The 22,322-nt window shown below is 46.6% G+C and overlaps 1 protein-coding gene across 2 annotated transcripts in view; it reads right to left on the bottom strand.

The window, feature by feature from the left end:
* The window catches only part of RAPGEF4 (Rap guanine nucleotide exchange factor 4), a 980,403-nt gene that overhangs the window by 329,876 nt on the left and 628,205 nt on the right, over positions 1 to 22,322 (bottom strand). For both annotated transcript variants that reach the window (XM_078681558.1, XM_078681557.1), the window contains one exon: positions 19,885 to 20,006. In XM_078681558.1, the coding sequence (XP_078537684.1) occupies positions 19,885 to 20,006 (122 nt within the window). The remainder of the gene's footprint in view (positions 1 to 19,884; positions 20,007 to 22,322) is intronic.

Consider the following 22,322-nt stretch of genomic DNA (forward strand, 5'->3'; position numbering starts at 1 on the left):
CTTGAGAAAGCGTTCGATTCTGTGGAATGGCCCTACCTTATGCAGGTGCTGGAGAAGTTTGGTCTGGGCCCTACCTACCTTCAGATGGTGGAACTCCTTTACTCAGAACCTGTGGTGCGTGTACGCACAAGCAGGCTTTTCTCACACCCGGTCCGTGTTCGCAGAGGCACTAGACAGGGGTGCCCCCTTTCCCCCTTGATCTTTGCGCTTATGATGGAACCCTTGGCGACGCGGCTGCGTGCTTGAGGTGTAGAATGGGGTATCCCTTTAGCTGACGGGATACACTCAGTATCGCTATATGCAGATGATCTACTGATCTACATTAGAGACCTGACCTGCTTCCCATGTGCACTCACTGCTATATTCAGCAATTTCGGTGATGTGTCGGGACTTCGCGTTAATTGGGCGAAATCGGGTGTATATTCTTTTGCTGCAGACACCCCGGAGTGCGATATCGAAGTAATGAGTGAACGACTCCTATGGTATCCAACCGTTTTTTGCTACCTGGGGATTCAGGTTTATCAAGAACCCGCTGACCTATTGGACGGTAACCTCATGAGAGCAATTTCGTCGCTCACTGCACAGGTGTCCTTTTGGAACTCGCTACTGTTGAATGTCCCCAGTCGTATTACGCTGGCTAAGATGATTGCCCTGCCTAGGTTGCTGTACTTTTATGCAAATCTTCCAGTGTATGTCCCAACCCGCACTTTCCGAGAGCTGGAAACCGTGACCAGAAGATTGATCTGGAACAAGGGACGCCCCAGAGTTGCGTTGAGGACACTCAATGCAGCAACGGAGAGTGGAGGGCTATCTGTCCCTAACCACGAGCTTTACTACCTAGCTGCGCAGTTGCAGTGGGTCACCTACTGGTTAAGTGGGAAGAACTTGGGTGATACTGCCTCGGATGACACAATCATGACGGTCGCACAGGTACATGCGCTGTTTCACCCCCTAACTAAGGTCCGCTGCCCTGATCAACTACACCTTGCGGTGGCGAGGAGGTGCTATGTGAGGAGCCTGAAACTTACTAACACTACCACACCATATGCCCCAAATCTACCACTACTGGGTACACCTTGGGAGGGAGGCGCACTTACGGTACCTGCACTGGGCAGTTGGACGGCCGTTGACTTAGAGAGCCTGGTGACTTATATACAGAGGGCACATTACTTTCTTTTGCGACCCTAGCGGACAACACTGGACTACCTGCCGGGCAATTCCTGATGCATGCGACGAGCCTGGGGAGCCCTAACAGAGGAACCACCAACACATTTGCTCATCCAATACTTGCATGTGATGGGAAATGGCTCTCACATAGTACATTGGCTCGCCCAAGCACTACACGTACACACACTGTTCTCTACACAGCGGCTGCGTGATACATGGACAGTAGATAGAGGCCAGGACTGGACTGATAGAGAATGGGCGCAAGTGCTTGCTGGGGCGCAGAATATACCGCGTAACGCTCGTTTCAAAATTATACAATATTATATTGTGCATCGTGCGTATCTCTCTCCAGATAAGCTCAATCGTTACTTTGGGCTTGACACATCAGCATGCCTCAGATGCGGACTTGTGGATGCACAACTCCTACACGTACTTTGGATGTGCCCTTCCCTACACAATTACTGGACTACAGTGTCGGCTACCTTGGCAAAAGCGACAGGAGGTAACTTGCCGCATACATGGGAAGTTTGCCTATTGGGCTTGTTTAAAAGAACAAAACAGACGAAAGTCCAAGCGCGGTTTTGGGACCTGGGGCTGATAACTGCGAAACGTCTCATTACCAGGCGCTGAAAAAATAGTGCACCCCCCCAGGCGATACACTGGCGTAATTCGTTTGACAACTGGCCAACGGCGGAAAGTGTAGCGTTACATAGAGAAGAGACGGCGGGGCTCCGCATGTATCCCATAGCGCGGGACTGGGATAGCGCCTTGACTACTTACCACCAGGTGTGCCTGCAGAGTGGCATTGTTTAGAGGCTCATGCCATTCTCCGCATAGTACTGGCTGAGTTCCCCCCCTGCTAGCTCCCCCCCCTCCCGCTGCATACATGACTGGTTGCATAGTTTGATCCTCGCTACTGACAGGACACCATGCATGCCTGTCCACTACCTTCCCCCTGACCAACACAAGTACACACACATCCACTGTCAGTTACCGCCTAGTCTCTAGTTCCTGAATTCTCAGGTTGTTCTCTCCATTTGCTAGTTTTGTAATAAAGATCTAGATATATGTTGCATTGCTGATGTGCCCAATTTACCTTGATCTGCTACCATAACATGACTTGTGATTCGTATTGAACAATTCTCTGGTGTAATCCCGGGAAACAGCTGTTGTTTTTTCTTTTATACTGTGAACTGCCACTGTTGTTGCTTTATATTCTTTCATTTGCATAACTGTAACCGATGACAGTGATACGCTGTACTACATACTTTGCTTTTATTTCGCTTCCTGTAATCGAGCTCCCTCATGTGAATGTACAATAGAAGCGACTTGTGTCAAATGATCTGTACTACGGCACGGCAATTTTTTTTTTTTTTCATGAGTGTAATGCTGTAAAATGACAAAAAATGCAATAAAAAAAATAAATGTAGTAGATATGACCCTGTCTAATACTTCACTATCTTGGGGATAGTGCTACAGTATCAGTATGTTTGCCTCAGTGGTGACAGGCACTCGGGCCAAAAGAGGCTGCTCTTGCGGCACCGTGTAGCTCCAACATGGGAAGAGAGCAGGGGTCAGTGGAGTCCACAGAGGGCTCCTAGGGTCTCTAGGGCCTTAAAGGGTGTCCTCACTTTGGGCCATATGTAGAAAGCCAAATTGTGATCACAATTGTGGCAGTGTGCTAAGTAGCAGACAAAAACCCATTTGCAAAATAAGGAAACGCAAAATTTGCGATTCCCTATTTTGCAAATGCATTTAAGGAATCCCAAATTGCGATTCCTTAAATGCAATGTAAGAAGCACCCAAGTTGTGCGATTTTGGGTTAAGGAATCGCAAAATACCACCAACTTCAGGTTGGTGGTAATTTGCGATTTCTTTGAAGAACGACTTATTGGCATTTTTCAATGTGCCATGTGGCATACATATGTGCCCCTAGCGCATGTATGTGCGCCACATGTGCACACATGCTTATTTCAGGGGTGCAACAGGGTGTCCTATTGACACCCTTGCAACCTTGAAATTACCTTCTCAATTTGCGATTCTCTAATTGGGAAACACAAACTGAGAATGTCTTCCCATTCATTCCTAGGGGCCTTCTATCCCATAGGAATGAATGGGAAGGTATTCCTTATTTGGGAATCTCAATTTGCGATTCGCAAATAAGGACTATGTAGGATTCGCAAAATATTTTGCAAATCCTACCTACATTGCGTTTTGCGATTCTCTAATTGCGATTCCCTAAAAATCGCAATTTGAAAATCGCAATAAACGTTTTACCTACATATGGCCCTTTGTCCCTGAGCATGATCCTGGCAAGGGTGGTGTTAGAAATTGGGGTTTCTCCTTGGCAGAGGTATGCATCCTGTCCAAGCACGAACCACAATCCTGGTAAAGGTAAGTGTAGTACACACTAAAGCTTTACCTGTGCTCACCCTCTAGTAGGTTGACACAGAGCAGTCAAGCTAAATTAAAGAGGTAATGTCTAAAATATTTATGCACACACACACAATAACACAGTGAAAACACCACGAATTACTCCACACCAGTTTAGAAACATAGCCAATATTTATCTGAGTAAAACAAAAACAAAACTATAAACATCCAATACGCGCAAATCAAGATATGTCTTTTTAAAGCCTATATGGAAATCAGTGCATAAAACTTTCCTAGTATTATGAATGTTATTTGCGTTCATGCAAGGCGGGTGGAGAGCAATAAAGTCGAAACCAGAGACCCTCAGAGAGGTTGCCGCCCCATACCTTGAGAAAACAATGCCCCAAATTGGCAGCAAGTAGAAGGGGGACTGGTGGGGTCAGTCTGACCGAAGTAACTGCACAGTTTAGAGCCGCCCACGAGGGGGTGTAGGCTGTCTACACAAACCCCACTGGCCATGCTGAGACACAGTACCTGTCTGGAGGGGCTGCCGATGTCAGAATACACAGAGTGGGTCTTGTTCACATAGGCGGGCTGACGAGTATCGTGGTCCGGACCAGTGTCACTGGCAAGCTCTGAGTAACCCAGGCAATGCATCGCTATTGAGTCACGCTAGGCGGAGTTCCGTTGGTGCTGCAGCGGCACCATAAAGGAGTGCGGCAATTTCGATCACCACCCAGCCTCTGTAGGCCACATCACTGGTAGGGCATAAGCACTGATCTTTGCAGAATGAACGCTGATCTTTGGTAAAACGAAGCTTGAAATCAGATACGCGCTGACCCTTGTTGAGTTTAGCTACAGGACTCACAGATTGCAGAGTCCAGCAGTCGTTGTTGGGAGACAAAGTCTTTGATGGCCCTGAGACGTCTTTAACAAGGGGCAAGCCAGCAAGCCCTCAGAGTTAAATTGGTTTCAGAGGTTGTAGCCAGCAGATGCAGTCTGCAGATGCAGTCTTTCTCACTGAACGAAAGAGGCAGCAGGCGAACACAGCAAAGCTTGCAAAGTGGCACTCCCTCCTACAGCAAAGCAATTCGCAGGCCAACACAGCAAAGTAGTTAGCAAAGTGGCAGTCCCTCCTGCTGCACAACAGCTCTTCTTCTTGGCAGGATCTATTCAGGTCCCAAACGTGAACTGAGTACATTGTGTCAGAGATCCAGTACTTTGAAGCAAGGAGACTTCAAAGAAAGTGCACAAGACCTGGCTCCAGACTCACTACAGAGGGGTATCATACACTTTCTGTGGGGACAGGACCTTGCCCTTTCAGGTAGAAGTGTTACCCCTTCCACACATCCTGCTCAGACAGGCCCCTGAACATACAGATGACCACTCAGGCACACCTATCCTTCCTTTGTATGTGTCTGTCTAGAAGGAAGGCAAGAAGCCAGCTTTAACCCAGTCCAGACATGTATTCTAGAGACAGGCAGAAGGAACTAAACGGTTTAAGTAAGAAAATGCCATATTTCTAAAAGTAGCATTTTTAGACCTGCAATTTAAAAACCAACTTCCCTAAAAGATGTGTTTTTAAATTGTGCGCCCAGACACACCAAATTTACATGCCCTATATTTTCCTAATTGAAAGATACACCTGTAAAAGGTTACAAGGCAGCTCTATTGTTACCCTATCAGCAGTGCTTGATTTGCAAAAAAATAAGTGCCAGGTCTCTCGTCAGGAGGCCACTGCACCTTGTACCACACATTGCCCCAGTCAGCGCCGCCAATGATAGTAACAACACAAGTGCTAACATTCACACTCCTACAAGTGTGACAGTTCAAACTATTTCAGGCCCCCAAAGCCTTAAGAATGGCTTGGATGGCAGGTAGTATTCATTTTGAATGTAATTGAACTAATAATTAACTGTTGTTGTCGTCATCTAAATTAGCCAGATTGTGCCACCTTGTGGCAGACTGTCACAGGCCCTGGTGCAGGCAATTGAGTGGCAGTGCCAAGCACCGGAAACCACGGGCTCAAATTAAGCACTGGCTATCGCAGAGATAGGCCTTACAGTAGTGGAATACAAATTTAAGAGTATTTCACTACCAGGGCATGTAAAACATAAAAGTACATGTCCTACCTTTTAAGTACACTGCACCCTGCCCATCGGCTGCCAGGTCCTACGCTAGGGGTGACCTATATGTAAAAAAAAGGGAGGGTTTGGGCTTGGCAAGTAGGTGACCTTGCCAGTTCGAAACAGCACTTTAAAACTGTGTGACACAATCAGTGCTGCAGGCTTAGCAGTAGCATTTGATTTATATGCCCAGGGCACAAGTAGTGCACTTAACTAGGGACCGATAAGTAAACAAAATATGTCACTCATGTTTAAACCAATTGTCATCACATTTTAGGTACAGAGCACATGCACTTTAGACTGGTCAGCAGTAGGGCTGGCGGTAAATCCACTCTGCTTGCGGAGTTCGCATAGTTTTGCCACTCTGCTTGGAGCGCGGGGTTCGGTAAAAACTCCCCAAACTGCTGAGTGGCAGAGTTTACCTCCCCACCCCTAACTGAGATACGGGGAGCAACGAAAACAAGGAGGAAGTCACGTGAGGGCAGAATGCTCAGTGAATTGTGAAACATGCTTACAGCTGCTGCATATGTCCATGCACTGTTGTAATATTTTATTTTCACTGAATTGAGCTATGGATTTTATTTCACAATGAACAATCGGCTGATGGATTGCTACTCACTGTTGGTATGTTGAACATACTGAACGAAATGAAAGCACGTGGGTTTTCCCGGGATCTCTTAGTAAGAGCAGCACCATCTGGCGAGAATCTAGGGGCATTGCAGGCCACCTCACCCAGATGGGAGGAAGAGGGTGGGTAAAGCATAACAAGGATTGTGCCTCAAGCCTCTGACTCCACCCGGTGTGATGGTTATCTTTTCACGTCTGTGTGTGCAACCGAAAAAAAGGAGGGCGGAAACAAAAGAGCAACCAGGCATAATTTGGGCCGGGGGGGGGAATGGGGGAGGGGCGTGGCAAGAGTTTAGAAAAAAGTTCCAGGAGACACATGGCTGAGAGAGAATGTCTGCCAAAGTGTATGGTAAGGGACACTTTGGCAGGAGGCTGTCAGCAGAGCCGGAAAAAAGGGAGACCCCTGGAAGCATATGCAGGTGGTGCCCCCGATCTCTCTAAATCTACCATAGGACAACAGACTAATTCAACTTAAACGCTTCTTCATAGCAGCAACAAGACATACAGATTCGTGGCCCGAGGGACATGCATCAAACAGGTGGTAGGGGTACACCACACGCTAGAATGAACACTTATCGACACTGAACACAAGCTGGTAACACTCACGAAAAAGGAGGATGCTGACACCGCAACGGTGGCCCAAGTGGCAGAAGCCAAAACGCAATACTCCACTGCTCTAGTGGACCTACGCAAATTTAATTTTCGAGCCTATGCCGTACTCAAGGAACGGGACAAAACGGGTACTCTTTTTGCGTGGTTAGCGAAGCAAGACACTGACACCAAACCCATCAGCGAGATCTTGACGCCCACAGGAGTCCAAGTGCGCTCCCAATTTTAAACGCGTTCCAGCAACATTATGCCGCGGTTTATAACACCCAGACAAATCTTGGCCCCACTACCGATCCCGCCTATCACAGACGCAAATAGGGACACACTAGATGCTAAAATATCTGAGGCGGACATCTCCGGCGTGATACGCGCGCTGGCGCGGAACAAGGCACCGGGTCTCGATGGTCTGCCCCTCGAGTACTACAGTACCTTTTCTGCCCTTTTAGTCCCCCGTCTGACTGCTATGTTTACGGACGCATTTGAGAGGAGAGAACTACCGGTATCTCTTCCAGAGTCCGTCATAGTGACATTTCTTAAACCGCACCAAGACCCACGACAATTGTCCTTCTACCGCCCCATCACACTCCTATCCGCTGACTGCAAGGTCTTGGGAAGAATCCTAGCAACTCGATACAAACAAATACTATGCCCCTTGGTCCATCCGGACCAATGTGGATTCGTCCCCGGCAGGAACACGTCCCAGAACATAAGACAATTGTTCCATGTCCAGGATCAGGTAGGGGACACCTTCCCCCGTGCGGCCTGTATCATCCTCAACCTTGAAAAGGCCTTTGACACCTTAACCTGGCCAAACTTATTTGCTGTCCTGCGACGGGCGGGGATAGGTCCTACCCTTCTGCGGTACACAAGACTACTGTACACGAACCTTACATCTCGGATCAGACTTGGTCGATACATTTCATGACCGCTGCAGGTCAAGAGGGGTACCAGACAGGGCTGCCCCCTGTCACCCCTGCTCTTTGCCCTGGCAGTGGAACCCCTAGCGATACGCCTACAACTACAGGGAATCCCCTGGGGTGTCTCCATACCGGACGCTGTCCACTACGTCTCCATGTACGCGTATGACCTCCTTCTGTATATTAAAGATATTACTGCAGACCTGACGCCCTTATGGACAGTCTTGACGGAGTTTGCGGAGGCGTCTGGCCTCCAGGTGAACTGGGACAAATCCACAATCTATCCCCTTCACCAATCCCTTGAACCGTGGGAGATACGAATTGGTCCACAAACTCTGCACTGGAACACGGGTGCCCCCGTTATCTCGGGGTCCGCCTATACCACTCTCCTGCTGACATCTACGAGGGCAATCACCGCAAGGTGTTAGCCGCATTCGGTCGTCAGTGGGTTTTTGGAGACACCTCCCGCTGGCACCGATCGGTAGGGTAGCTATAGCCAAGATGATCATCGTTCCTCGGCTATTATATCCCACCCGGAAGTTTCTTCCGTGAACTAGATGCGCTCCTTCGTGCGCTCGTATGGGGGGCTGGCCGCCACCATATCGCTCTAACCAAACTGCAGCTGCCCACCACCCAGGGGGGTCTAGGCGCCCCCGCCTTCGAGTCGTATTTCCTGGCTGCGCAGCTTCAGTGGCTGTCGTACTGGACAGCAGGTAGGCATACTGGGGAGACCTACACAATGCAGGGTCCTATTCCCGTCCCCGAACTCCGTCAGCTACTACTCCCAGGCACCAACCCTCGCCAGACATATCCCTTGCAGATATTGGTGGCTTGCCGGTGTATGCAACGGATCCATCGCATCGCGGCAGGGACTCCATGCTATTCCCCACGGCTGCCGCTGGTCGGCTGGCCGAAAGGGGACGCTTACTTCACGCATGCAATGCTACGTGCGTGGACGGAGTCCGAGATAACGGAGGCGGAGGGGTTGTTCGCGGAGGGGCAACTTCGCCCATACGAACAGCTCATGGAGGACTATGACCTCCCCCCGGGGCAATTTTTAACACGCCGACGACTTATAAACAATTTCCGCCCACATTGTGATCTTCAAATCGGCTAACCCGCGGCACACCCAGTCGTCCACACCATCCTATACAAGGGCATTGGCCGCCATCTTGTTACTTGGCTGTATAAGTCAATCCGCGAACTTGCACACAAGCCCTTACTTGCTCTGAGAGCCACCTGGGAGGACGAATTCGGGCGACAGTTACATGACGGAGAATGGGATAAAGCGCTGGAATTCCCTAAGAAAGTGTCCAGAAACGCGAGATTCAAAAACATACGGTTCTACATTTTGCATAGACATTGACATTGAAACCTCCTGAGGCGGAAGCCGGGAGTTGCGATAGCTGATATAAAATTTTAAAACTGTGTCAATATTGTGATTTTAAACCTGTACCGATCCCTTGGGCACCAGTCCTCAGACATCCCCGCACAGCAGAGTTAACGCTGACACGGGTGAATGCCTCTTTCTTGCCGCCATTACCTTCGAGCTCATTGAGCCACGAGACACGCCTACCTGTGCTGGCCACGCCCCCCCTCACCAGGTATAAAAGCGCACGCTGACTACAAGCGCCGTATTGACATTGAAACCTCCTGAGGCGGAAGCCGGGAGTTGCGATAGCTGATATAAAATTTAAAAACTGTGTAAATATTGTGATTTTAAACCTGTACCGATCCCTTGGGCACCAGTCCTCAGACATCCCCGCACAGCAGAGTTAACGCTGACACGGGTGAACGCCTCTTTCTTGCCGCCATTACCTTCGAGCTCATTGAGCCACGAGACACGCCTACCTGTGCTGGCCACGCCCCCCCTCACCAGGTATAAAAGCGCGCGCTGACTACAAGCGCCGTATTGACATTGAAACCTCCTGAGGCGGAAGCCGGGAGTTGCGATAGCTGATATAAAATTTTAAAACTGTGTAAATATTGTGATTTTAAACCTGTACCGATCCCTTGGGCACCAGTCCTCAGACATCCCCGCACAGCAGAGTTAACGCTGACACGGGTGAACGCCTCTTTCTTGCCGCCATTACCTTCGAGCTCATTGAGCCACGAGACATGCCTACCTGTGCTGGCCCCGCCCCCCCTCACCAGGTATAAAAGCGCGCGCTGACTACAAGCGCCATATTGACATTGAAACCTCCTGAGGCGGAAGCCGGGAGTTGCGATAGCTGATATAAAATTTTAAAACTGTGTAAATATTGTGATTTTAAACCTGTACCGATCCCTTGGGCACCAGTCCTCAGACATCCCCGCACAGCAGAGTTAACGCTGACACGGGTGAACGCCTCTTTCTTGCCGCCATTACCTTCGAGCTCATTGAGCCACGAGACACGCCTACCTGTGCTGGCCACGCCCCCCTCACCAGGTATGAAAGGGCGCGCTGACTACAAGCGCCGTATTGACATTGAAACCTCCAGAGGCGGAAGCCGGGAGTTGCAATAGCTGATATAAAATTTTAAAACTGTGTAAATATTGTGATTTTAAACCTGTACCGATCCCTTGGGCACCAGTCCTCAGACATCCCCGCACAGCAGAGTTAATGCTGACACGGGTGAACGCCTCTTTCTTGCCGCCATTACCTTCGAGCTCATTGAGCCACGAGACACGCTTACCTGTGCTGGCCACGCCCCCTCCAACTCCCTAAACAATCCCATAAAGCATGTGCTTTTGCCGGAAGCGCAGCGGACGAGCGCAGCGGGCGAGACAATGGCACGCCGAAGGCGCGCTTAAGGCAAGCTCGTCTGCGCTAGGCAGAGCCCAGAGCCAGACACCATAGATAATGCTATCCACCCTACAGATACTCAAGGGATGCTCTGCTACATTTAAATAGAGAGCCAAAGGGCCCTTGCTTACACTCTGTAACTGGGGACAACTCCTTCAACCACTGCCTCCACTGCCCGTATAAATTTACACCTACTATGCCTCAACATTCCTCCTCCATCCTAATGCGCATGGCCCTGATTAATTGCAGATCACTCCCTAAGCATTCAATAGAAATCTACCACACGCTTGAAAATCGTCAGCTAGATGTTCTTTTCCTAACGGAAACCTGGTTGGGACCAGATTCCGACCCAGACATCGTCAAGTCCCTTCCTCCGGGCTTCCTAATTCAACATATGGACCGATCCAAAAGGAAGGGAGGGGGTGTTGCCATAATTTATAAAGACCATCTTTCTTGCCGATTGCAAGGCAGCCCCCTCCTAGATTGTGAAAATGTTTTATTTTCAATTCAAGCCTCCCCATGTAGATCTTTGTCGGGAATTCTTATCTACCGCCCTCCAGGACCCATGGGCCAGTTCAGTGAATCTCTTATGGAACATACATGCACATTGGCTGCCATTCATTCCACTTTTATGATCCTAGGAGTTCTGAATATCCATTTTGATAAAAAGGAAGTCAAACCGGCCTCTGACCTAATAGCAGACCTTGAAACCCTTCAGCTTAGGCTACAAAGTCGACAACCCACCCACTCACTGGGCCACCTGTTGGATCCTATCTTTTCCAACGTTAATGACCTTACTATCTTAGATCATATCCCGGTACCTTGGTCTGACCATTTTTTAATTTCACTGAATTGGCAGCTATCTCACATCTCACGCCCTAAATTTCTACCTAATAAGCCCACTCGCTCTTGGGCTACGCTAGATCCAGAAAAATGGAAGTTAAATTTAGAGCATTCCCCCCTAAACTTGTCTCCAACCCTATTCACGCCGACGCAGAATTTTCGAATTGGATAGGAGAGACATTGGACAAAACCCTACCGAAAAAGTCTTCCTGTAAGCCTCGGGGTAAAATTACCTCCCCATGGTTTACCCAGGAAATGCGACTTCTAAAAAACGTCTGCAAGAAATCAGAAAGAGACTGGAGAAAAAATTTCGACCCTATTAAAAAAATTGAATATAAACAGACCATTCTCAATTATAAAAAGGCACTTAAAATCGCCCAAGTCAAATATTTCGAGGAAAAAATCAATTCATCCACCAACTCATCAAGGGAGACGTTTCAAATTGCTAAGAAACTTCTCAAAGCACCTGATCCTCCCCCTTTAGTAGAGCCATCAGTTATCTGATGCAATGAACTTGCGGAATTTTTTGATTCAAAGATAAAAAATATTCTCAACTCTCTTCCGTCACAAACATCTGACGCTCTTTCCATTTCTAATCCGCCTCGTCTCGCACCTCATGCTACAGCATATCAATTGTCTCACTTTACTCCCCTGACAATAGATACTCTCTTTCCAATACTAAATTCAATCAAAAGTGGTTCCCCAACCGATCCCGCACCCTTTAACATCCTAAAGTTAGTTGCGCCCACCATTCTTCCTTACCTGACAAAACTGATTAATATCTCACTTACCTATGGCGTTGTTCCTCCTAGCTGGAAAAAAGCAATCGTCAAAGCACTTATTAAAAAATCGCATTTGGACCCACTAGAGCTAAGCAATTTTCTGCCCATTTCCTTGCTCCCAGGCATTAGTAAAATAGCCGAGAAATATGTCAATCACCACCTCTCTGAATACCTCGAAACCAATGGTCTCCTGGAGCCGTCTCAGACGGGATTTAGGCCCGGCCAGAGCACAGAAACTGCGATGTTGGCGGTTGTCGAAGAGGCAAGGAAAATCATGGATTCAGGAGGATCAGTGGCAGTGATCCTCCTGGACCTGAGCGCTGCCTTCGACACCGTCAAGCATTCGACACTGGTCCATAGGCTTAGAGAGCTTGGAATCGTAGGAACGGCCCTGTCCTGGTTGGAATCCTTCCTTAACGATAGGTCCTTCCAGGTAGCAGATGGTAATTTCACTTCTAGGCCCACTGCCATCAGCTGTGGGGTCCCTCAGGGTTCGTCCCTGAGTCCGACCCTTTTTAATGTTTACATGTCCCCCCTTGAAAAGATCGTCACCCCATTTGGGATCAAGCTTTTAAACTACGCTGACGATACCCAATTGGTAGTCTCTTTAAGTCAGCAAGACCAATCCCTCACCAACCTTCAAAACTGTCTTAGCGACATAACTAAATGGATGAACATCTCACATCTCAAACTTAATAATGACAAGACAGAGATAATGATCCTAGGCAATCAATCACTCTACCAACCTAAATCCCTGTGGCCGCCATGTAGGGGTACACCACCTAATCCGAAACAAGAAATCAAGAGTCTAGGAATCTGGCTGGATGAAGGCCTCAATTTCTCCACCCAAGCAAGAAAAACGGCTGGTGTGTGCCACGGCCTCCTACGGACAGCTAGAAAAATTCTGCCTTTACTTCCAACACAATCCCAACAACTCTTGATCCACGGCCTTGTGTTGTCCCGCCTAGACTACGGCAATGCCCTCTATTTGGGGGCCCCTAAAAAAGTACTATCAAAACTTCAGACAGTACAAAATGCTGCCGCCCGCCTTCTCATAGGAACCCATCGTCGCTGCTCAGCCAAACCAGCCCTGAATGCATTGAATTGGCTGCCTATTCAGGAGAGAATACAATTTAAGGCACTTTGCACGACATATAAAATTTTGCATGGTAAGGCTCCACCCATCTTACAAAACCTTATCACTCCCTATACTACCAAGAGAACGCTACGCTCCTCACACTGCAACTTGGCATTTGTACCCACAATTAATAAAGCTCGCTCTGGAGGTCGACTTTTTGCATATAATGCTTCCAAGTTATGGAACGCATTGCCCCCAGGCATCAGAGCCCAGCCTAACCTACTCTCATTCCGTAGGACACTCAAGACATGGCTGTTCCCGTAATGCTCCCTCTGCACCTGGTTTCTTGTCACTAGCGCTGGGACGCTTACGGGCAGCCATGCGCTTTACAAATCTGTAAAATAAATAATAAATAAAATAAATAGAGCGTATCAGACACCAGCGCGACTCCAGCGATTTTACCCCGATACACAGTTCCTCTGTCCTAGATGTCATTCACCAGACGCGCACTTCCTACACATGTTTTGGAGCTGCCCAGCTTTATAGCCATATTGGTCCACCATACTCGATTCTGTCCGCACACTCACGGGACTCACAGACTTAGACTCCTGGGAAGCGGTTGCCTTGGGAATATTCCGTAGACCAAAAACACACAAAGTACAGGTCCGCTTTGCGGCATTGTCCCTGCTTCTAGCTAAAAGAAACATCGCTATGCAATGACGGGCAACATCGGGACCCCCGTTGGAGGCATGGGTGGGGGCAGTACAGAAATGGGCGCATGTTGAGGAGGAAATCCTACGGGAGGAGGAAGCCAAAGGCCAGCGCAAGCACCCCATATCCTTGGAGTGAGCCATACTATCTCACCAGTTTAATCAAGCACATACACGCACTACCCCCGACGCCTCCCAATCCGCCCCTGCGATTCTGGCGACACCTACACCACAATAAGCTTCATATGCGGTAATCCCCGTTTCCGCCCCCGCCCCCTCCCCGCCTGACAGCGGTAACCTAGACACTCCAACATGCGCTGCTCGTTCCATCATGCCTGGAGGCACACCCCAACAGATGACTTCTGTACGCTCTATGCACCCCCTACCAGCCTGTAGCTGCTGCGATCCGGACATCCTCCATGATCTTGCTTCCCAGACCCTGTCTCCGTTCCCCTTCCCCCCCCCTTTTTTCCTGTACAAGGTCCTCAGTTTATCTCTCCCAGTTTCCTCTTGAACTCACATCGGGACAATGACAGTTGGACTAACACCCCCACTGTTCCAGTCATATGGAAGCAGTTTGCCATCTAATAGCATATTTGTACCACTGTGAAACTACCAAGCGTACCATGATGTACTGTGAGTGCATTTGCAAATGTTAATAAAAATATTTTTTTTAAAACAACAAAAAACATGACATACAGATTCAATGTGGAATCTTTACTGAGCGTGCATTTTTTTCGGCGCAACAGACTTTAGGGTCAGTGAGTCTACAAGCATCGGGGGCAAGAGGGTGGAAAGGAGCACATCCAGGAACTCCACAATGTCCAAGAATGTTGAGAAAGGCAAGAAGGATCATAAACCTAAAAAGAGTAAAGGAGGCAAAGTCAGGGAGAAGGAGGGAAAGCAGCCTCCGAATGAAGGCCAAGCCAGGTAAGCCAACACTGCTGCTGCTTGCTGTGGTCCTTTCTCGCTGGCTTGATTGTCCACTCTGGGCCCTATGAATAGCTCAGGTGTGCTTCTGCCCCTCTCTCGGGGAGTTGTGTAAATCGCTCACTTCCTAGCTTCCCAGAGGGATGTGGGCTATTGTTCTTAGATCGTCTCTTCTGTGAGAGAAGAGAGGAAGCCATCCTGTCTGCGCTGCCCTATGTGGCACACGCCCACTCACACTCCCCAGCCCCCTCCGCCCGCTGATCTCCCTGTCATGGAGGTAAACTGAATAACGGAGCGCAGTCACAGTGCTCAGCACTGTTGCTGAGTCAGATACAGACTTCACCAAATCCCTCTCTTATGATCTTCTTACAGAAAGCATGGAGGAAAGGGAGGATTCATGTCCCCGGCCTAGGCTGGTAACTGTAAGTAGAGACCAATGGGGATTGCTTCATTGGTGTGAAATTGATTGCAGAACGGCAACTAAGCCGCATGCGCATTGGAAATCAAGCACAAGTTTACTGTGAAAGCTGTCAGTGTTTCTTGACATCTTGTTTGACTGCTAACTGATTCCGCTCACTCACGGAACTCCGTAAAATCTCATACAGCCTGATTCATGTAGGTAAATTGCACTCGCAAAGGGCCAGATTCTGAGAATCTGGCCCTTTGCGAGTGCGATTTTTGCATTTGGTATTCATGATACCAAATGCAAAAATCGCTATGTAAGAATTCGCATATTTGCGTGGAATGGCATTTAAGGAATCTCTAATAGAGATTCCTCAAATGCTATTCATGACACAAAACAAAATAGCGATTTTGGACTTTTGGGGCCGCTATTTACCGACAGGTCAGACCTGTCGGTAAATAGCAAAAACTCAGAAAAATGCTTTTAAAAGCATTTTTCAAAGTTGCATGTAGCACACACACATGTCCTTTGGACATGTGTGTGCGCAACACCTGTCCAAAAGTGCATTTTAGGGGTGCTACAGGGCGTCCTTTGGACACCCCTGCCACCCTTAAAATCGCTATCTTAGTTGCGAGTAGCAAATTGCTACTCGCAAATCCCCATTCATTCCTATGGGCCTCTTGGCCCATAGGAATGAATGGGGAGTATTTGCGAGTAGCAAATTGCTACTCGCAAATAAAGAACATGTAGGAATCGCTATTTAAGTAGCAATTCCTACATGAATGCCGTTTTGCGTGTCCTCAATAGCGAATCGCTATGATTCGCTATTAGGGACACGCAAAACGGCATGTACATGAATCAGGCTGATAGAGTTTTCATGTAACGCCACCGAATTCCGCAGAGTGAAACTGTGTGACTTCTGCCCAGCCCTAGTCAGCAGTGGTAAAGTGCTTTGCAAAAACGAAGTCATCACAGGCACTAAGTGTTTTTTAAATGTATTTTTAATTCTCTCCCCTCGGACCCCCACACCCGTTCTGTAGCAGCCACTATTGCAAATAGCAGCCTTTCAATAACCCTCAATCACATGGTGGCCCTCAGTTCCTAGACGAAAGACAGACCACAGCATAAAAAGAACTAGCGTTAAGTTTCAATGAGTGATTTTGAATAGAGAGGGAGCAGGTATATTTAATCAGCTTAAGACCTTTACTTGCTGCCCCCTGCTAGAAGTGTTAATCTCTCGCCTCTCAAAAGATCTGGACCAAGATATAGTTGCGATCCTGTCACATGGTCCCATTTGAAGAATGAATGAATGAATTGCCATTTGTATAATGCAAACTGCTGCTTCCAAGGAAGCATCTCAGTGCTAATCAGCAGACAACAGTCAATCCTACCCTATATTAAAGAGAAAGGTCTTCAATCTCTTTTGAACAAGGCTTCAGAGTTGATCAAACTCAATCCAAATGGCAGGTTATTCAACAATGTAGTAACTAGTAGTGAGAAGGATCGGCTGACCCTCCTGACTTTATAGGCTCTAGGCACCCAGAGCAGTCCCTGATTGAAAGAGAAGAGAATTCTAGATGGAGAATATTCATAAAATTGGTTCGTGAGATAGAGGTGACCCTTTTTGTGATTTTATTTTAAGGTGATTAACAAAGCCTTGAATTTGATCCTTTCATAGACCGACAGCCAATGAAGTTGCATGAAGCAAGACTGCTTCCTAGGGCAATTAAGAATCAGATGGGCAGCTGCACATTGAACCAGCTAAAGTTTATTCATCAATTAGGCAGTGGCTCCTATAGCAAGTGAATTAGCATAATCTAATCTAGAGATCACTAGCGCTAGCACAATTGTTTTCCAGGTTGGAGCTGGTAAAAAGTTTTTTTAAAGATTTCAGTACATTTATACAAGCCATAGTAATTTCCCGGATTTGCATTAGAACCTTGATTCCTAAATTTCACACCACCGTAGAGGGGACAGAAGGTCCCCTGATCAGTAGGCCACCATTTCTTTAAATCAAGAGGGAAGTAGTTGCCAAAAAAACGGAAGTAGCTGTGGCTTATCAGAATTTGGTTTTAAACAGCTCGATTTCATCCAATTTGCCACATCTGAGAGGAAACATTGAAAACTGTCTACCAAGGAATCATCATTTTCTGGAAAAAAACATGAATTGCTTAAGACACAATATTGAAACCCCAACATTACTCCAGCTTGACCAAGGCAGGCATATACATGTTTCTCCGGCATGTTCTCTAATGCTGGGAGCAGAGAGATTGGTCTACAATTACTCAAGATGGATGTATCAGCATTCAAAATGGGAATGAACATCGTTCACTACATCCTTTCATGCAAGGCCAATAATTGTTCTCTTATATTTTGTGACAGATGTAAAAACATCAAATTAATTTCAGTTTCCATGCTCTCAAAGGCAAGAACATCAGGTTTACGAATCATTGTCCATGTCATATGAGAAGTGATCCTTGTACAATTCATTTTCAATCTATAAGTGGAACATTGCCATTTTTGATTATCCAGTGATAATCATAAAGCCTTATTTTCCGTTTTACGATATGGTATTCATCAAGATGGCTCAGGGCATTCACAGCTAGACACTGACATCTGCTGTGATCTGTAGGTCTGGTAGTGATGATTGATCCAGTTCTCTCAGGTAAACAGGACCGTTGCTACCTGCTGGGGCATTATTAAGATTCTTCGAAAAATTAAACACTAGTTGTCTCTTCAGGCTCGCAAGCAGGTTGTTGTTGCACTTGTCGCTTCGCGACTCGATTATTGTAACGCTCTGTATGCTGGCGTTAAAAAAGGGCTGGTGCAGCGTCTTCAGACTGCCCAAAATGCGGCGGCCAAATTTGTACTGGATGCTCCCAGACGCTTTTCTGCCACGGCCGCGAGGAAAAGCCTGCACTGGCTCCCCCTTGAATCCAGGATTGCCTTTAAGACTCTGTGCTTGACATATGGGGCATTTGCTGGTAAGGGGGCGGGTGGTGTGAGGAATCTGCTGCTTCCTTATGCACCGGGGAGAGACCTCCGTTCATCAACCAAGAGCTTGTTGGTGGTGCCTCGTGTCCGAAGAAGTAAATGGGGTGGTAGGGCGTTCTCAACGGTAGCTCTGAAGCTGTGGAACAGCCTTCCCCATGAAATCAAATCCCAACTGTCGGTCCTGGAGTTTCGAAAGCTCTGAAAACATGGCTTTTCTCAAAGGCCTACCCGTAGTATTGTTATCTGGTTAATTTTGATTTTGTTTGGTAGGCGCCTTGATGCCTTTGGGCTTAGTAGCGCGTTACAAGACTTATTTCATTTCATTTCATTTCATTTCAGGTCACAACTTTAAATCGGGGTATGGCAAATACAACTTTCTAACCTACAAGGTCAGTAAACTTAGGGCCTTAAGACTGGGTTATAGAACAGCTGTTAGGTGCAAGGACAGCATTTGGGCACCAGGTCTCCTGGGTAGCTGATTAAAATTGGTCTCACCTGATGGATTTCACCCACCACATGCCTTGCCATTTGGAAGATGTCTCAATTTCAACGGGTTCAAATGCTTAATTTCCAGATAGCTCTCGGATTTCCACATCTTGCCTCATACTACAGTTAAAATGCCGAGCTGGAGAACCCGATAACACCCATAGATGACTTGGAACAGAACAGAACACAACATGAGGGAAGATTCTAAGACCATAAATACATCCTATACGATGCAAACCCTAAGCAACCCTTTAATGAGCTGAAAAGAACTATAATTGCATTTGTAGCTGAACGGATAATACATATAGAGACCGTCTTTCCAATGAGACAATGACTCGGTTCATTGGGCTACTCATCAAAGAAAGCAGCTTTTATTTCTGTCTGTACCTAATTTGTGCTATTTACTAAATCAGTAATTGAATTAACATTTTAATTGCATTGCGGGGCATTAGGAAGGGACTCACTGAACAAAGATTTTTAGGTCTGGCCTAACGACAGCGTTAGCAGTCTAGCCAGCCTCATGTTTTCCAATAAAATTGTAATGCAAATATATGTAACTATATATACAAACAAGGAGTTTTTGTCCATCCATCTTCATCCATTGGTCTGTTTTAGTGTCATTCACATTTTGCATCTGCCCATTGCAGTATTTACTTGGGGCAACAGGTCAGCCCACTTACACCATTGACACTCTTTACCTGAGTGAAAGCATTTTGCTTGCGCATATCCCATTGAAAACGAATTCACTTCAGGTCTAGGGTTTGTGGGCGAGCTATGCTTTCAATTCTGTTTTCTTTTAATTTTTTTTTTGCTTTACTTTTGTAATGGGTCATTTTTTTCACTTATTTTTTTTTACAAGCATCCAGGTCCCAGGGCGCAGAATTATTTATTTTGTTTCCTTAATATCTTTTAACGCCTATTAAATATATATACAAAAATAAATAAACACATACATAAATAAATATGTAAATGAAACAATTAATCAGTCTCACCAAGGCCAGACATGCTGGCTTCGCAATGATTGTTTGCCTTTCAGTTCTAACCAAATACTTACCGTGGTTAAGAACGCTTTCCTCAAGTAACACCTGCCACATGCCCACAGCCTGGGTTCGAGAATGGACACAGGAGCTTTGCTGCATCATCCAGTCAACCAGTTCAGTACCAACACAGCACTGCCTGTCAGAAAAAAATAGAATCTATGTATTAATGTGGTGTGTAGAGTGCTCACGCATAAGTGCTGACCATAGTCCTCCAAAATCCTACAAAAGTGCACAGAAAAAACAAGGAACTACATTGGTAGGAAAACATAAGCGGAAAGCTAAGGATTACTGGTGATTTTTTATAGGGTGAACTAATGGTGGAAAGTGTAGTGGAGAAGAAGATACATGGGGAGTAGATTCCAGCATTTGGGTACATGCAGGCTTAAAAGACTTGAAGTGGGAACGGGCAAAGGAGGGATGGGTTTGCGGTATTATAGTTTGGGAGGCAAAGGACAGCAGTAAAGGAGCAGAGGGGTGAGGCTTTAAGGGCAGGTGGATCGAAGAATAACAGACAGTTTAACAAGCACTTCATAATCCACGAACACTTAAAAAACAGGTCATTTTGCACTTTTACGTTACTTAAGGATTTGATACTTACATAAGGAAACTGGTTTTTCCTGAAAAATAGACCCATATTTTCCATTTTAAAAGCTGAGTATATGTGTCTATTTATTTGTTTTTATAGAAAGAGCAAAAAAATAGCGTGACATCACCTTGCTCTGTGTGTTGCCCTGGTGCAAATTCCATTTGCTCCATTTTGCTTCATAAAAGATGTTACCGTGCTGAGGATGGATTGTATTTTATGAGCATCGTATGAATGAAGGAGAAATGACATTGTCTAAATACCCCCAAATAGTCCACAACTCTTTCGATTACTAATTAGAATACTAATTAGACTAGTGCACATTCCTTTTCACCGACTGAAGAGTAAAGCAGTGCCTAATTTCTGAATAGGGCGGTTCACATAATCTCGTCTGATTATTAAACACGACATTTCGTTCCTAAATGCAATAATTCTGGGTAACATTTCCTGTTTCAGGATGAAAGAGTGCACCTTCTTTTCAATTAATAATGAAAACTATGCAAGTTTCCTTCACCTCACACATTTCTGAAACTAAGAATGTTTGCGGAAGGACACACATCCGGGTGAATTAACGTGAGTGCTGCACTTAATCCCTCATCGTTTCAAGACACAGTTAAAGTGAATGATAGACAGACTCAGTTTTGGTACAATCTGCAAGTAATGAGAATAGAGTGATGCGCAGAGTACATCCACTTAGAAAGGATCAGTACCACTCCGTGACTCAAGCGTGCTAAGTGCCGGATGGCAATAGCGTCTAACCTCAAATGCACCTTGGAGAGAAGGTTCCATGGTTGTCTCTGGCCATACACGCTGACATAGTGAGAACAAATGCTTTCTTAAAGATGCCCTGCCCGCACACACAAAAAAAGAAGCCTTGTTCATCGAAAAGGCCAAAACAGACTAGCTGCTGACGGGGAACATCCTTTACAACGCAACTTTTACAACGAAGTACCTTTACGACGCAACCATTACAATGCAACTTTTACAACGACTTGCGCTGGGGGGCGCTCTAGGATAGGGAATAGTTTCCAACACCTTCCCTACTATCCACGGGGACTGGAGTTGGAATAGTAAATTAAACTATTCACTATCCAGCGCCCTCCAACGCAAGTCGTTGTAACGACTTGCGTTGTAAAACTTGCGTCGTAAAGGCATGCGTTGTAATAGCTTGCGTTGTAACGTCATACATCCGCTGCTGACTGGGTGGCTTCTCCACCACATGCCCCGGGATCCATTAGATACCCGGGAAATGAGCACCAATCAATGGCATATAACTAAGCATGCCAATTGTGGAATCCACACGTGGAGGTTTAGTGTGGAGGTGATGCTGCTGGTACTAGTACAACAAATACACAGAGACAGGTCAGCAGTCTCCATACAAAGGAGTACGGCAAAACCACAGAGCTGCTGTGCCACAAGATATGTTCCTTCTGGCATGCAACCTGTGCAAAATATGGCTGCAAAAGGAATTCTAGGCCTTAATAGAAAGGACCCAGTAAAGCCTCGACTTTCTAGACTTCACTGGCTTCCCATTCAGAAGCGTATTATATTTACACTTAAATGCCTTGACCTGGCTCACTGTGCTTTTTAAGAAGTTAGGCTGACCTTTTTGCAAAACAAATGTAAGAAAAACAGGCCCTTCTGCACCTTGAGATCAAAACTTTAGCTTTAGTTTAATGTCCCCAAAACCCAGAAAAGGCGGGGTGGGGACAAGGCTTTCTCTATCTGTACAGCACAACTCTAGAATGTTCTACTAGTTAAGGTTAAGGAGGAATTATCAATTCAAAATTTCGGAGATTGCTGAAATCCTACTTCATTGAAGCAACCTTGCTAACTTATTGGTTCTTTTCTATAATTCTGGCCGTGTTT

Source organism: Lissotriton helveticus, chromosome 3_1 (assembly GCF_964261635.1).
Source record: "Lissotriton helveticus chromosome 3_1, aLisHel1.1, whole genome shotgun sequence".
Taxonomy (NCBI): Eukaryota; Metazoa; Chordata; class Amphibia; order Caudata; family Salamandridae; genus Lissotriton; species Lissotriton helveticus.